We start from the raw sequence: 16,927 nt of genomic DNA on the forward strand, positions 1-16,927 counted from the left end.
TAATTAATAAAAACTGTTTGCATTATTTAATTAACATAAAAGTATTTTTTCATAAATCCTTATAACTTTTTTCAAAAATTTTTAATCATAGTAAACACATAAAAAGTGCCGAGGTCATTCACTAGTATTGCCTGCCAGGCCCCTCTGTAAGCACTTTCATATAGATAAATGTGTTTCGAAGCACTGCAATTGGGTTACAGGCTTTGATGTTAACGCTTGTAGTGAAGGTTGCCCTATGGGTGTCGGGGCGTATACGACCACAGCATCTGAAACCCAAATGTCGGGTGTCATGGCGATTAACGTGTTAAGAATGTAAAAATTAAAAAAGCTGTTAACCACAATAAAAACGAGAAAAATTTAATACCTCGGTCACATCATGAGGAGCAACGAGAGATATGGACTGCTGCAACTAATCATACAGAGAAAAGTAGAAGCGAAACGTGGACCATGAAGACTAAGGATTTCCTGGCTGAAAATCTACGTACGTGATTCAACACAACAACCACAAATATTTTCAGAGCAGCAGTGTGCAAAATACAGATTACCATGATGGTCGCCAAGATCCGAAACGGAGAGGCACTACAACAAGAGGAAGAACCCTATGACTAAATGATTAAGATTATTACTCTGTATTTTATATTTTCATTTATATAAATTTATAGTAGAAGGTTTACTAACCTAAATTTTTAGTTACTAAATTATTTGTAGTTGTTTACATCCCTTCTCTTTATTTTTAGCAAATATGTGACAGAAGGTATACATCCTAAAGCTAAATATAAACTAGTAGGATTAGCCAGATTAGTTGGAATGCAATTAGTAGTCATGGTAAATAGTCAGCATTACCAATATGTGAAAAATATATCTGTAGATACAGTTGGGACAGGGTTATTAGGTAAAATGGTAAGTGCTTAAAAAATATGTTTTTATTGTTCTTATTCAAAACACCACAACAATGAATATTTTGCTGTACCATATTTAAATAACAATATTCATGTGATTATTTTCTATATATGTCATACTTTCCTAAAATGCTTGTACATTTTTAGTCACAATATTAAGAAATGTTAACAACAGCTTGTTCCGAAACAAGCAAACTTGTTGCAAAATGAAAATTATTTTTCGCTCAAAATCTTACTCTGTCAAAACATATTGACATGGTTTATGAAAAAGCTTGTAACGTAGACACCATATAAGTTGATTACAGAAGGAGCAAGATAAAAAATGAAAATCATGGTTACACAAAACATAATACATTACTCTTAAAGCCCTGATCGACAGGCGAGTAAAACCGCAGTTTAATCATGGATATGCGAACTCTCAGCCACGACTTTTTATTGGAATTTATAGATTGTTTACGAGACTGTTCTTGTTTATGGAAATGTAAATCGCCAGAGTACAAAAACAAAGCAATTCGACTTACCGCATATAGATGGTGAAAGTTCTCAACCCCCTATGTAAATTTTTGGATATTTTGTTTTGTTACCCTAAATTAAAGAAATATGTATTTTTACCGTTTACAAGCTCCTTTGTCGTTATTTCATTAATTGGTTTGTAGATGGCCATATGAAATAACGACATAAGAGCTTGTAAACAGTAAAAATACATATGTCTCTTTAATTTAGGGTAACAAAACAAAATAGCCAAAAATGGACATGGGAGGTTGGGAACTTTCACCATCGATATGTTTAACTCTTAAATATCATAAAAACATTAACCCAAAACTCAACTAGAGCCGATGTCAAGAAAAAATTCAATCATTGCGAGCTTCCTACAGGAAAGAAAGTAAGAAGGTTACGACATGTTGGCTGTGAGTGAACAGTTAACACGACTGTTTTGCTCGCTAGTCTATCAGCACCAACGAGCCGCGAGTAAAACCGTCGTTCTTTAAAACCGCGGTATTATGGCTCGCAGGTCGATCACCCACTTTACGTTTTAAAACATATTCAATCTTACATTTTTCTATGTAGGAGATCATAAGCTACAATATAGAGCTTTTCACGTTAACAACGGAACGCTGTTGGCCGATTTAAATGATTTTTTAATATGTTATAGCCTCATTTTTTAGCAATATCGCTATAATAATATTGTTGCTAAACAGGTAAATTTTCATTGTATACCGGGTGTACGAGTCAAACTATGTTTTTTCTCAAAGTTCGCATCGCCCTTTGGAATATTCTAGCATTTGTAAAATACTGAAATTAAAACCTAACTAATTATCTTCGATAAAAGAAAAATTAATTACTAAAAATAATGTTATAGCAACTAAAAGCTTAATAATGAAGAAAAGCTTATTTGACATTTCGTGTTTCACATTGGATAAAAAATGTTGTTATAAAAAAAATTGGATAAAAAGAGTTGTTGCAAAATCTCATCAACCTCTGGTTTCATGAGATTTCATGATTTGACACCTCCATATCGAACGGAGCGACCCACATGACGATGCCACAGTTGACCATGACATGACCACCCACACCCACCTCCGTGGGTGGTCATGTCATTCGATAGATTTTTAAAAAATATTGAACACGTATTTTTCATTTTTTTGATCTGATGTTCATTCCACGAAATATTCGCTTTTTTTGTGAAACTTTGTGACTCCGTCCCGCTCAAATCGTCAGATTTTTTAAATATAGTCGGTTCGCTAAACTCAGACACAACTACTGGCTAGTGATTTTAGTAGGTAATTTTTTTGTTTTTTGCCAATTTTTCCAAAATTGGCAAAATTACTAACAATTTAGTAATTATTAACTATTTAATAATTATTTTTTTTTTGCAAATTTTTTGCCAATCACTAACCAGTTGTGTCTGAGTTTATCGAACCGACTATATACACTATTCTGCATGTACTTAACTTACCTTATCTTAATCGGACGGTTCCGAGTTTTTCTAAGGATAGTTTTTTTTTCGAACCCCCCTTAACGAACTCCCCTGTATTAAGTAAGACTCCATATACAGGGTGTCCCAGACTAATTTACCCACGCTATATCTCTTAAACGAATAGAGATTTTCGAATGGGACAAAAGGTGATATATTCTACTTGTAATACACTTTAATATGGCGTAAAAAAAAATCATCTCCTAAATAATCATCCCTTAGTTACAACCCCAACTTTAATTTTTTTAATAGCACCCTGTATATTTTTTTACAGATTTGGATGTGGTCTTCTATCCACTATTCAACACATATTTTGAAAATAAAATCGATTCGTAAATAACCAAGAAAATATCAGTTCAATTTTGTAAATTATGTGTCCCAGACTAATTTATCAAGCTATATTTCATAAACGAATAGAGATTTTCGAATGGGACAAAAAATGATCTATTACATTTTTAATACACTTTAATATGGCGTAGAAAAAAAATATCCCCTAAATATTCATCCCTTAGTTACAACCCCTAACTTTATTTTTTTTTTAAATAGCACCCTGTAAGTTAGGGATGAATATTTAGGGGATGAATTTTTTCTACGCCATATGAAAGTATATTACAAATGGAATAGATCAGTTTTTGTGCCATTCGAAAATCTTTATTCGTTTAAGAAATATAGCCTGGATAAATTAGTCTGGGACACACAATTTAACAAAAATAAACTGATAGTTTCTAGGTTATTTACGAACCGATTTTATTTTCAAAAAATGTGTTGAATAGACGATAAAAGACCACATCCAAAACTATAAAAAAATATACAGGGGGCTATTAAAAAAATTAAAGTTAGGGGTTGTAACTAAGGGATGATTATTTAGGGGATGATTTTTTGTACGCCATATTAAAGTGTATTACAAGTAGAATATATCACCTTTTGTCCCATTCTAAAATCTCTATTCGTTTAAGAGATAGAGCTTGGGTAATTTAGTCTGGGACACCCTGTATAGTAGGGGTACATTTACAGGGTACAAGGTTTCTCCCCATGTGATTTTCTGACGCGCTCGAGTAACTGCAAAATCCCCGTTTGGGCTCCCCTACCACAAAAAAGACTTTTCACAAATTGAACGGTTAATAAAAAATTTTATTAATTTGAAATATCTCGGTGGCGTACTATTTTTTTCTTTAAAAAAATCAGACTATTATTCGTATGCACGCCAATGATGAATATAAAATTCTTGATTTTATGTCAAAACATGCGCAATAACTACCTCTTAAAATCTACCGAATGTTATTTGCATAAATATATCAACCGATTTCAGAGCAATAAATAAATCATCAGTTTGTAAGAAACATATGTAGCAAACTGTAATTATTTTTTCATGCAATACTACTCCCTGAATTTCATCGCACTTATTTATTAACACCCTGTATGTCTCTGTGAGTGTGTACCTTTTGTTTTTGTGTTACATCTCATTGTTGTTAAACGGTTTTTTATATATTGCTTTGTTTTTGAAATTATGTTTTATTTACTTGTTCTTTGGTTACAGGGAAATAAAGGAGGAGTAGGCGTTAGACTAGAATTACATAATACGTCATTATGTTTTGTAAATTGCCATTTAGCAGCTCATGTAGAAGAATTTGAACGGCGGAATCAGGACTATAAAGATATAAATGCAAGAATGAATTTTAGAAAAAGTCCACAAGCAATTAAAGATCATGAGTGAGTTTATTTACTTTTATACTAATTTGCAATTAAAAAGTGCATACCTAAAACCAGTTAGAGGAGCATATATTATAAATATCTTAGTAATTAATATCTGAAACTGTTTTATTGTGGCATGTCAAGTGAAATAGTATGTTTATATGGAGTTAAGCCACAATTGATTGTAATGAAAATTACATTTTAAATAACGTTTGACGTTTCGACCAAAAAAAGACCATTTTATATTCTTCTTCTTACGGTGCCTATCCGTTCCGGATGTTGGCGATCAGCAAGGCTATCCTAACTTTGCTTGCTGCTATTTCTAAATAGTCCGGTTGTCGATGTATTGAACCACTTTCTCAGGTTTTGAAGCCAAGATATTCTTCTTCTCCCTGGTCCCCTCTTTCCAAATATCTTGCCCTGTAGAATCAGTTGCAACAAGCGATATCTCTGTTCACTCCTCGTAACATGGCTATGCTTGTTTGCGCTCTTTGATGGTCTTAATAATCTCGCATTCCTTACCCATTCTACGTTGGGCCTCAACATTAGTCACAATTCACCCACGAAATTCTTAAAATGCGTCGTAACACCACATCTCGAATGCCTCGAGTTTTCTTAAAGAAGCTTGGGAAAGTATCCAGGCCTCTATTCCGTATAATAACGTTGAAAATACATAGCATGTGATGATAGAGCTTTTGGTGCCAAGTGGTAAATCGTGACTTCAGAAAAGAGACTTCATCATGCGTTGTTTTATTTCACTTGAGTGGTCCCATTGGCTGTTTATGTTGGTACCAAGGTATCTTGGACAGTCGTAGCTGTCCACCCTGTCAATTGGTTGTCTGAGTTAACCAAAAGCTGTGTATTTAAGATTTCGGGCTTACTGACTAAGTTTTTTTTCGTATTGAGATCAAGTCCGTGTCCTCTACTTATATCTGATATGCGCAACATTATTCTTTGCAAACCATCTATGGATCCATGCCAAGTGGTCCAATATAAATTAAGTTGGTTGCTTGACCATTTTTAATATTTTTTATTTTTCTACCTTTCAAACTTCAGTCTATAGAGAGTACAAAATTGCATTCATTTTATTTTAAAAAAAATTATTTTGCTGATGACGGCCATTTTTGTTAAAGCGTATCGATCATTTTCACGGAAGACATGGCTTCGCTCTTTAGCCAATATTTTCACTGAGGTTTGTCCTAGAACAATAAATCAAAAACCAAACTTTTTAAAAAAGTATGTTCTAAAAAACGGCCCTAAGCATTATTTAATTTCAAACTACCCTTAAGGCCTTAAATGAACCTCAAACTTTGAAAAGGTAAACTGATAAAATTCCATTTTCAGCATTTTTTTAACAGCATAAGGCAAGCCGATAATGGTTTGTAATTTTTTTCTGGAAAAGACATACGTACATACTTTAAATAAAAAAAGTTTGAGCTTTGAGACTTGAATCAATTTTTTCAAAAAAAATATCAAAAATGTAAATTTTTGAAAAATCTCAAAGTTTGACCCCTTATATCCCTGATATACACGGTTGAAAAAATTTGAAATTTGGCTGAGTGTTAGCCCCCAGCAAGTAGAATAAAGAGTAAAAATTTTGAGTTGCAGACTTACGTCATATAGGAGTTACAGGCCTGAAAAAATGGTAAAAAATCATTAATTCGAGCGTTTCGAACAGGGTAATTAAAATTCAAATAAACTATCTTATGAAATAAAAATTAATGTATTTTCACCAGATTTCACAACGAATACAAATTTATACAGGGTTAGCCAAAGAAAAGAGTCCTCCTCGATATTTGGCAATATTTACCTATTAGATTTTAAGGAAATGCCGAAGTAGGTCCATTTTTTATATGTATTTCATACTAGTGACGTCATCCATCTGGGCGTGATGACGTAATTGATGATTTTTTAAAATAGGATAAGGGTCGTATGTTATCTCATTTGAAAAAGTGTTCAATTTTCTGTATGAATGTATGTAATTTATTTAACTCAAAATACATTTTATTGCTGTCATAATATAGAAAAATAAATATTTTGGCAAATAAACATTGCTTTTCGCGTAAATTAAAAATGTTCAAACTGTTAAGAGCTAGGTGAGAGGCTTTTTGTGATTTAATTTAAGCGAAAAGAAATGTTTATTTGTGAACATGTATAAACATAAACTGAATAGAGAATTGAACACGCTTTCAAATGAGATACCACACGACCCCTATTCGCATTGACGTCACGTAGCATGAAATATATGACAAAAAATTGCAATATAAAAATGGACCTACTTCGGCATTTCCTTAAAATCTAATAGGTAAATATTGCCAAATATCGAGGAGGACTCTTCTCTTTGGCTCACCCTGTATAAATTTGTATTCGTTGTGAAATCTGGTGAAAATACATAATTTTTATTTCATTAGATAGTTTATTTGAATTTTAATTACCCTGTTCGAAACGCTCAAATTAATGATTTTTTACCATTTTTTTCAGGCCTATAACTCCTATATGACGTAAGTCTGCAACTCCAAATTTTTACTCCTTATTTTACTTGCTAGGGGCTAACATTCAGCCAAATTTCAAATTTTTTCATCCATGCCCATCAGACATATAAGTGGTCAAACTTTAAGATTTTTCAAAAAATTACATTTTTGAGATTTTTTTTGAAAAAATTTATTCAAGTCTCAAGCTCAAACTTTTTTTATTTAAAGTATGTACGTATGTCTTTTCCAGAAAAAAATTACAAACCATTATCGGCTTGCCTTATGTGTTACAAAATGCTGAAAATGGAATTTTATCAGTTTACCTGTTCAAACTTTGAGGTTCATTTAAGGCCTTAAGGGTAGTTTGAAATTAAATAATGCTATAGGCCGTTTTTTTAGAACATACTTTTCTAAAAAGTTTGAATTTTGATTTATTGTTCTAGGATAAACCTCAGTGAAAATATTGGCTAAAGTGCGAAGCCATGTTTTCCGTGAGACTGATCGATACGCTTGAACAAAAATGGCCGTCATCGGCAGAATAAATTTTTTAAAAATAAAATGAATACAATTTTGTACTCTCTATAGACTGAAGTTTAAAAGGTAGAAAAATAAAAAATATTAAAAATAGTCAAGCAACCAACTTAATCTTAACCTTTGGACCACTGGGCTTGGATTGACCCCTAGACTATCTGCAAAAACTACTGCGGCGTCGGCATATCTAATGTTGTTTAGACGCACTCCGTTGACTAATACGTCTTCCTGTAGTTCTCCCAGCGATGGCTCGAAGATATATTCAGAGTATATCGAACAACACCGGGGACAGAATGCAGCTTTACGTCACTCCTCTATTTATGGAGACTGTTATGTTATGTTTTGCTATGTATGACATTTTATGTTATGCTTTTCAAATTGATAGTTGACTCACTCGGCTCGATCTTGTAAGCAACTGCATGCTTATGGTTGAAAAAAATTTGAGGGTGGTGTTTTTACCCTCGGAACATCGAATTCTGACTGTTTTGTTTGCATTTTATTACATGTTTGTGTAATGTGTATTGTAGCTGTAGTTATGTAACGTAGGTTGTTTGATGAAGTCTTTATTCAAAGTATTCACCATTGGCCTGAGCAGAAAATCCCATTAATTCGACGTGACGAGACCCAGTCCCTCACAGCCTCCTTCAGTTCGTCGTCCTTTGAGATGTTTTTTTAGGGAACCAAACACAATCTCTGTCCGGGCTGTAAAGCGCATGGTCAAGCTCCTCCCACTTGAACTTGGCCATTTCCATAAGTCCTGACTAGGTCTCGGTTCATCAACCAAGCTCTCATGGCCTGCATGAAAACGGGCACTCAATTTTCTCACGGACACACAGTCTTCCCCGTATACGGTCACAATCTGGTGATGAATGGCGGCCGGTTTAACACATAAATATAATAATACATAGATTAGGCAAGGTACGAAAAATAGCGTAACGCGAAGCAGTTCGGGTCGCTGGTCTATCTATCTCTCTCTACCGGCGCTTAGTTTTGTTCCATTACTCCCACATCTTAGTAGATACGCTCACACTCGTACGACAGACAAAGATAGCTAGACCGGTGTACTTGATATTGGCGTTACACCCCGATGCATTGAGTGGCATATATCTAGCCTGGTATATGGTTAATATGTCTATGGTTTAACACCTTCCGCCATTAGAAACCAGATAACACCTCGCTGTTCCTCACTCGTCGAATCTTATAGGACAGGGGTCACCAATTAGTTTCCCTGAGGGTCCGTTTTGAAAACCTATGACACTTCCGGGGTCCGGACCTAATGCTACCTATATCCGGTTGTTCTGATTCGGTTTCTTTGTGGATACTTGGTAAAAAATGTCATATCCATCATAACAATAAATCAGAAGGGTACTGGGCGAAATTTTTAGGCAGAAATTGTTGAAAAACTTTTTTTTAACAAATTCAAAACATCACGTTTTTTGCCCACGAAAATGTTTTAATCATTTTTCGGTAACAATCTTAAACAAAAAAGATCTTTTTTCGCAAAAGTTGATAGATTACGAGTTTTAAGCGATTTAGAATCTAAAAAATGCGAAAATAAGCTTTAAAACTGATATGTAAATAATTATTTTTGAGGTTGTCAAGTGCCTAAATTGAAGTTTAAACATTCAATTTCAAGTTTCTTATAAGTAATCGGACATATTTCAATTTAGACCGTTGTTTTTAATTGTTAATTATACGCGTCCTCTCGATCCTTAATCCGCCGTGGCGGCGAGTCGCACTATGTGGTGCGTATCGCACTATATGATTGGCGTATTTAATTAGCACATTGGCAATAAGTAATTGAGTAAATAAATAAATTATCTAAAAAAACTATGTTAATAATATATTATAAAATTTTAATAAATGTTCAGTATTTGTTGGGAATTTTTGGCATAACGCATCATAAAGTTGCGACGCCCGGCGATTAACAATTAAAAAACACCGGTCTATATTGAAATAAGCCCCGATTACTCGTTAGAATCTTGAAATTGAATGTATAAGCTTCAATTTGAGTACTGGTCAACCGGAAAACTAATAATTTACACATGAGTTTTCAAGCCTCGAAAATTAAATCCATTAAGCCATTAATGGATTAAGCCATTTTAAATCGCTTATGACTCAAAAACTATTAACTTTTGAGAAAAATGACAAGAAATCTTTTTTGTTTAAAATCGCCCAAAAAACCTAAAACTACATTTTCGGACAAAAAGATAATTTTGACTTTATTTAAAAAAATTGTTTTCTATGTAAAAAAAATGTTACACCTGTCTGAAGCCTGGAATAGGTTTAGTGCAACTAATTTTCATTAGGTAGCGAGTTGAGATTCATCTGTTAGCTCAGATCTGTATCGATTTTTAATAAAGTTAATTCTTGAAAAAGCGGCTACGCACATATTAGTTGCCGAAGGCTATATTTGCATCCCTGGATCTCTCATTACGTTTTTCCATAGCGCAGAGGGTCGGCAACCTGCGCCTCTTTGGATGTGAAGCTGAGGCTCTTTAGTTCCACACGCAAATATTATTTATTTTACCAAAATAAATAAATACCAAAATATCGCGATAAAACCAGTGCAACTGTTGACACGAATTACTTCAGCACAGTTACAAAAAAAATAAAGATTAATTTGCTGGCAGATTTGAACAATTTAAAACCAACAAAACCACTCTTAGGTCTGGATCCCGCGTATGAAAAAAAAGTTGATTAATAGCAAGCTGAAAATTTGTTAATAGCTTACGGGTGCCTAGTCGGACAAACTTTGATATATGGGAACACTGGAACAGGGGAAGTTTTAATTGTGGAACAGGTTAAAAATTTGGAACGGTCAGACCACGAAAACGGCACATGTATTTTGTCCGACAGAACAGACTTAAACTCTCCGAACAGAGATTAAACTCTCATGCAAAAATCAGACTGCTATTCATCACCAAATGGGCATTTTAATGAGTGGAACATGTAGAATATGTCAAATGATAGGAATTATGACAGGTGATAAATAGCAGTCTGATTTTTGCATGAGAGTTTAATCTCTGTTCGGAGAGTTTAAGTCTATTCTGTCGGACAAAATAAATGTGCCGTTTTCGTGGTCTGGCCGTTCCAAATTTTTAACCTGTTCCACAATTAAAATTGCCCCTGTTCCAGTGTTTCCATATATCAAAGTTTATCCGACTAGACACCCTTAAGCTATTAACAAATTTTCAGCTTGCTATTAGTCAACTTTTTTTTCATACGCGGGATCCAGACCTATCTCGCATTCATAGTAAATCCACTCAACACAAATAGTAACGAAATCCACGTTGAGCCATTTGGAATAATTGATACTCGATCTTTAGAAATGCAGTTGATCGATTAAAAAAGTAAAGCTTTGTGGAGTGGAAAATTTACAGAATTGAAAAGCAAGTTGGAAGAGTTGGAGGTCCAGAAATGTATGTACGTAACGCAACAAAAGTGGACAGCTTTGAAAGAAATGCCGCGAATTGAGGGACTTATATTCGACACATGGAATAGTCTTCCATATTGCTAGTGCCACAGTGAGATAAATAAGTTGGCATTTGGAGTGCTAACTATCTTTGGATCGACATATTCTTGCGAGAAAGATCTCTTGCATGAATATAATTAAAAGTAAACTAAAAAACCAACTAACAAATGAAAATTTAGAGTCGTGTTTGAAACTTAAAACAACAAGTTATGAGCCAGATTTATCCAAAATTTCTAAAACCATGCAAAGCCACCGCGCCCAATATTTGTTTTAATTTTTTACTTGAATAAATGAAATGTAAGAAAATATATACATATATGTGAAAAACACTATTATACATATACATATTATGAATAAAAGATTAATTTTTTTTAATCAAAAAACTTTATTTAAGCGATTACTATTTATTGTTGACAAAAAAAATTGTGGCTCTTTAAAAACTTTGAAATTTTGTCAATTGTAATTTTTGGCTCTTTCGACTCAAAAGGTTGCCGACCCCTGCCATAGCGGCATAGGCAAATATACTCGCGGTTACGTTGTTACAGTGGCCGCTCGTCAGAGGAGGCAAGGGAGGTTTAGCGGCGTCATAAATTTTTTACACACGCTACACTGTTTTGTTTATCTTGAATGGCACAAAAAAACAAGCACTCTTACTATTATACAAAGCGTAAATTCCACATTATCACCAAATATCCATACGCACGGAGCATTAGCATTAGAACGCATGATTGCGTCTCAGTTTTTTCATTATTATTGTAGGCAGGACCCTGGGTTATCCCGAGATGTATGAACGGAGGCGAGAAGCCAGCCAGCCTCAGTTGCTAATGCTCCGCTCAGCGCAGCAGCGTTTAAGGAGACCCGGTCTCGTGCCATCACACGCTGCCCGGAGATTTATCAAGGGAGGCTGACTAGCTTCTCGTCTCCGTTGCGTGCATCTCGGGTCAACGAATTTTAGGGTCCTGACTAAAAATAATGAAAAAACTAAAATTGCGAATTTTGTTATGAAATTTGGTATGTGGGGTTAGAATAATATTTGGAACAACTTGTTCAAATAACTTTTTCCGATATCTGTAACGCAAAGCAAAATATCAGTAATTTACCGTGTTTTTGGATTCGCAGTAGGCCGCGTTTAGAATAAAAAAAATTCAGTTGAGTATCTTAAAAAATGTGAACCTTCAATCTTTATGGACTGCAAAATTTCAAATCTGTATTTAATTTGATATGCATATCTACTTACAAAGATGGAATTGTTAACAAGTAAACGACACAAACTTTGGTATTACACTTTTACAATAATTAGCCTAAATATTTTTAAAATGATATGATATTATGAATTATGATGATATTATGAAATGTAAATAAAAAAATGGGGGTTGGCAACGTTGCTTGGCTAGATAAACAAGTTCGGAAATTTACTGTGAATAAATCGCGAAAATTCTTAAAACTGAGGTGAAAATAAAATTTAAACACCACACCAATTCGTATCTAAGGACAACAGCGAAGTGTACAATCAAAATTCGGAGTGAAACAAACATTTTTAAGTAAATAAAACCTGCAGAGCCAGTGCTGGTCAAAAAAACAAGGTTAGCTATAAATAAACAAAACAATCAATTATTGCATTCCATAAGAAGGTAACTGCTAAACAATTTTTGGCGGTGTTGCCAAATCTGAAAAAAGCACTGAGAAATAGGGAAGAAAGAAATAAATACCCTTTTAAATAGGCCAGTCTAAGAAGGGCAAAAATCTCCGCGAGGTTGAATCGGATTTTTGCACTTACCGCAGACAGCCAAATTATACGTGTGTAAAAAATATATTTAGTATATCAAATAGTAACAATCAAATAGTAACAATCGAATAGTAACAACATGGAAGAATTCATAAAAGATTTGCGAGAAAAATTGGACAGAATGGAAACAAGGGATGCGAGGATAGAGCAAAAATTGGATGGAATCCAAGAAGAGCTTAAAGAACTAAGAAATCAAAACCAGGAGCTGAAAAGAGAAAATATGCTACTAAAGCAAGAAATGAGTGAAATAAGAGCAGAAAATAAACAAATGAAAGCTGAAATTAAAGAAGTGCGAGAAGAAATGGAAACGCTAAGCAAACTAAAATTTAAGGAGGCAGTGCCAAAAAGACTAAGCGACCTAGAGGATAGAACGGAAAGAGAGGAGAAAAAGAAAATTGAGAAAAACGTAATAGTCAGGGGAATTAAAATAGGAGAAGAAAATGTAAAAGAAGATCTAGAAAATTTACTAAAAATAAAACTCAACGTTGAAGCTAAAATAGAACAAACAGAGATAATTAGACCAAGAAATTCACAGCCGTTCATAATAGCAAAATTGGAAAATATACAAGATAAAAAGAAAATAATGGAACAAAAGAAAATCCTCAAAGGTACAAAAATATTTATCGACGAACAAAGAACCTATGAAGAACGAAGAATACACAGGCAAGTAAAGAAAAGAGCAGAGGTGGAAAAGGAAGCAGGGAAGAAAGTGAAGATGGGCTTCAAAAAATTATGGATAGACGATCAACTTTGGGAATGGAATAACATAATAAAAGACTTAAAGCTGAAGTGTACTGGAAACAACAGAGAAAATCCAAAAAACTGAAAGAATCAAACCGAAGGATAGTGGAAACAGACCCGGCTAAGGAAATGGATAATGATAATAATAAAACAATGTACAAGAAAAAGGGGAATAAAATTAACATGAATAAAAGAGCTAAGCCCATTAAAATTGGATCATGGAATATCCAGACAATGCTAAAAGTAGGGAAAATGCAGGAAATTGCTTTAGAAATGGAAAAATACGAACTAGAAATACTAGCACTACAGGAGATACGATGGAAAAATGAAGGAACAGTTAAGAAGAAAAACTTTACTATGTATTACTCAGGAGAAGACAAACAGGGGAAAATGGAACAGCTTTTATGGTGAGCAAAAGAATGAGATTAAAAGTTATACATTTCAAAGCTATTAATGGAAGAATCTCCTACATCAGAATCGAAAATAAACAAGCCAATATATCTTTAGTTAACTGCTACGCACCTACCGAGGAAGCAGACCAACAAGATAAAATGGAATTCTATGAACTTTTAGAAGAAACCTGCGAAAATATTCCTAGGAACGATATCTTAATAATACTGGGAGATTTTAACGCGCAAGTGGGAAAAGAGAGCTACAACCAAAATGTAGCAGGTAAAGAAACGATCCACAGTGTCACAAACGATAACGGGGCAAAAGTTTGCAATCTGGCAGCAGCAACAAATACCTACATCGTCAGTACGAAATTTATTCATAAAAGGGAACACAAGATAACCTGGATGTTACCAGGGAGATCAGATGGCAACCAAATAGATCATGTTTTGATTTCGAAAAAATGGACCAAGATAATACAAGATGTGAGATCCTTTAGAGGAGCAAACTCTGACACTGACCACATACTCTTAATAGCCAAAATGAAGATGAAAATCATCAAAGCTAATAATAAAGTAGGAAAAAGAAGGAAGTGGAACTTAACCAAATTAAAAGTGCAACAAACAAAACAAGAGTATTCAGAGGAATTAGTACAAAAACTAAAGAGGTACAATGGCACGAACGTAGAAGAGGAATGGAAAAATATAAAAATGAGCATCATAGAGGCTGCGGAGCAAACCATAGGACCTCAAGAAAATAAAAAAACTAAAGAATGGTTTGACGAAGAATGTCGATACCAAAGTCAACTGAAAACGCTGGCACGAAACAAATGGCTTAAAAATAGCGGACAAGAGGAAAGAGAACAATACCAGAAAGAAAAGAGAGAAGCGGCCAAACTTTATAAAAGAAAGAAAGAGACATGGATCTCAGATCAGATGCAAGAGATTGAAACAAATAATAGAGACAACAAAAAATTGTTTGAATATATAAAACAACAATATAATGGTAACAAAGTGACCAGCAAAATAAGCAAAAAAGATTGGGAAAATCACTTTAAAGATATAAATACAAGCAACCAAGCAATCGACACAGAAGAAGAAGATATAACAGATAACCGAGATGAAGAAGAAGATGCACCTACCTACCAAGAATTTATAGAAGTAGTAAAACAACTAAAATCTGACAAAACTCCAGGACCAGATGAGATTAACAATGAACTTATTGCAAATGGAGGAGCTGACCTTCTAAACCGTATATATAAATTAATGGTCAGTATATGGGAAAAGGAATACATGCCTGAAGAATGGAAGAAAGGACTCATTATACCAGTTTTTAAAAAAGGAGACCCAACGCTTTGCAGCAATTATAGAGCAATTACGCTATTAAATACAACATATAAGATCATGACAACAATTATAAGAAATCGGCTAACCAGATACACAGAAAAAAACTTAGGACCATATCAACAGGGATTTAGAAAAGGGAGATCAACAATTGATGCAATCCACGTTTTAACGCAAACAATCGAAAAAAGTTACGAACATGGCATAGAATTGCACATATTGTTTATTGATTTCCAGCAGGCTTTCGACAGCATCTACAGAAAACAGCTATTAAAAGAAATGAAAAATATGAATATACCTGCAAAATTAATAAGATTGACCAGAATGACAATGATGGACACAACAGCAAAGGTCAAAACAGTGGATGGTGAAACGAAGAATATTAACATAGAACACGGGGTAAGACAAGGTGACAGCCTATCGACAACGCTCTTTAATATAGCCTTGGAGGGAGTAATTAGAAACACAGGACTAACAAAAAAGACAATAATCCAAAGTTCTACACAAATAATAGGGTATGCAGACGACATAGGGTTGATAGCCCGTGACAAGAGAAGTCTAGAAGATGCACTGCTAACATTGACAAGAGAGGCAAAAATCAGGGGGTTAATAATTAATCAGAAAAAAACAAAATACTTAATAAGTACGAGAAATCAAGACCAAGTAAATAGAATAAAAGAGATAAGAATAAGTGATAATGTATTCCAAAGGGTTGACTGCTTTAAATACTTAGGAGTGATAGTAGATGGTCAAAACAGAAGAAGCATAGAGATAAATGAAAGAGTTAAAGCAGGGAATAGGGCATTCTGGAAATACCACAGGTTACTTAAAGATAAAAACCTAAGCAAGAAAACAAAGACAAAGATATATAGAGCGGCAATTAGACCAGTCATCACTTATGGAGCAGAAGCAATGTGCCTTACAAAAAAAGATGAAGAAAAACTGAGAATAATAGAAAGAAAAATTATTAGAAGAATACATGGCCCAATCAAAACAGATCAAGGAGAAATACGAATTCTGATGAATCACGAAATAAGAAATCTAATGGAAGGAGAAGATATAGTGAGATTAAAGCACAAAGGTTAAAATGGTTTGGCCACATCCAACGAAGAGAAGCAGATGCACTAATTAGGCAGATAACAAATTGGACGCCAGTAATAAACAGACCTAGAGGAAGACCGAAAATAAGATGGGAAGACCAACTGCGAGAGGATATATCCAATATGGAAATTACAGGCTGGAGAGAAAAAATACAGAATAGGAAAGAATGGAAACAGATTACAGAAAAAGCAAAAAAACACGAAAATCTATAAAGGATAATGAAGAGGAATTATGCGGACCAATCCACCGCATGAAATGGATTAAAAGAGCTCATGAACCTGAGCGACCTATACTCTATACTAGAGTGACCGGTCTATATATATAAATAAAAAAATGGTCAACAAAATGGGGCCTTAAATTACATTTTTTTGGCGCATTTTTTTTGCTAGTGCAAATTTGTCTAGATATTTTACAGTTAGGTATAGCCTCCCCTATTGTAAAAATCACGAGCCGCCACTGGATGAAAGATAATTAAAAATGGAGATGAAGACGAAAAGTGTCAAAATATATAGGATGTCCTATA

The 16,927-nt window shown here is 34.1% G+C and overlaps 1 protein-coding gene across 1 annotated transcript in view; it reads left to right on the top strand.

The window, feature by feature from the left end:
* Window positions 1–16,927, top strand: part of LOC126879592 (inositol polyphosphate 5-phosphatase OCRL) — a 185,474-nt gene that overhangs the window by 76,107 nt on the left and 92,440 nt on the right. Inside the window, exons 7-8 of the mRNA XM_050642760.1 lie at window positions 738–900; window positions 4,412–4,584. Of these exons, the coding sequence (XP_050498717.1) occupies window positions 738–900; window positions 4,412–4,584 (336 nt within the window). The remainder of the gene's footprint in view (window positions 1–737; window positions 901–4,411; window positions 4,585–16,927) is intronic.

This window comes from Diabrotica virgifera, chromosome 2, assembly GCF_917563875.1.
Source record: "Diabrotica virgifera virgifera chromosome 2, PGI_DIABVI_V3a".
Lineage (NCBI taxonomy): Eukaryota > Metazoa > Arthropoda > Insecta > Coleoptera > Chrysomelidae > Diabrotica > Diabrotica virgifera.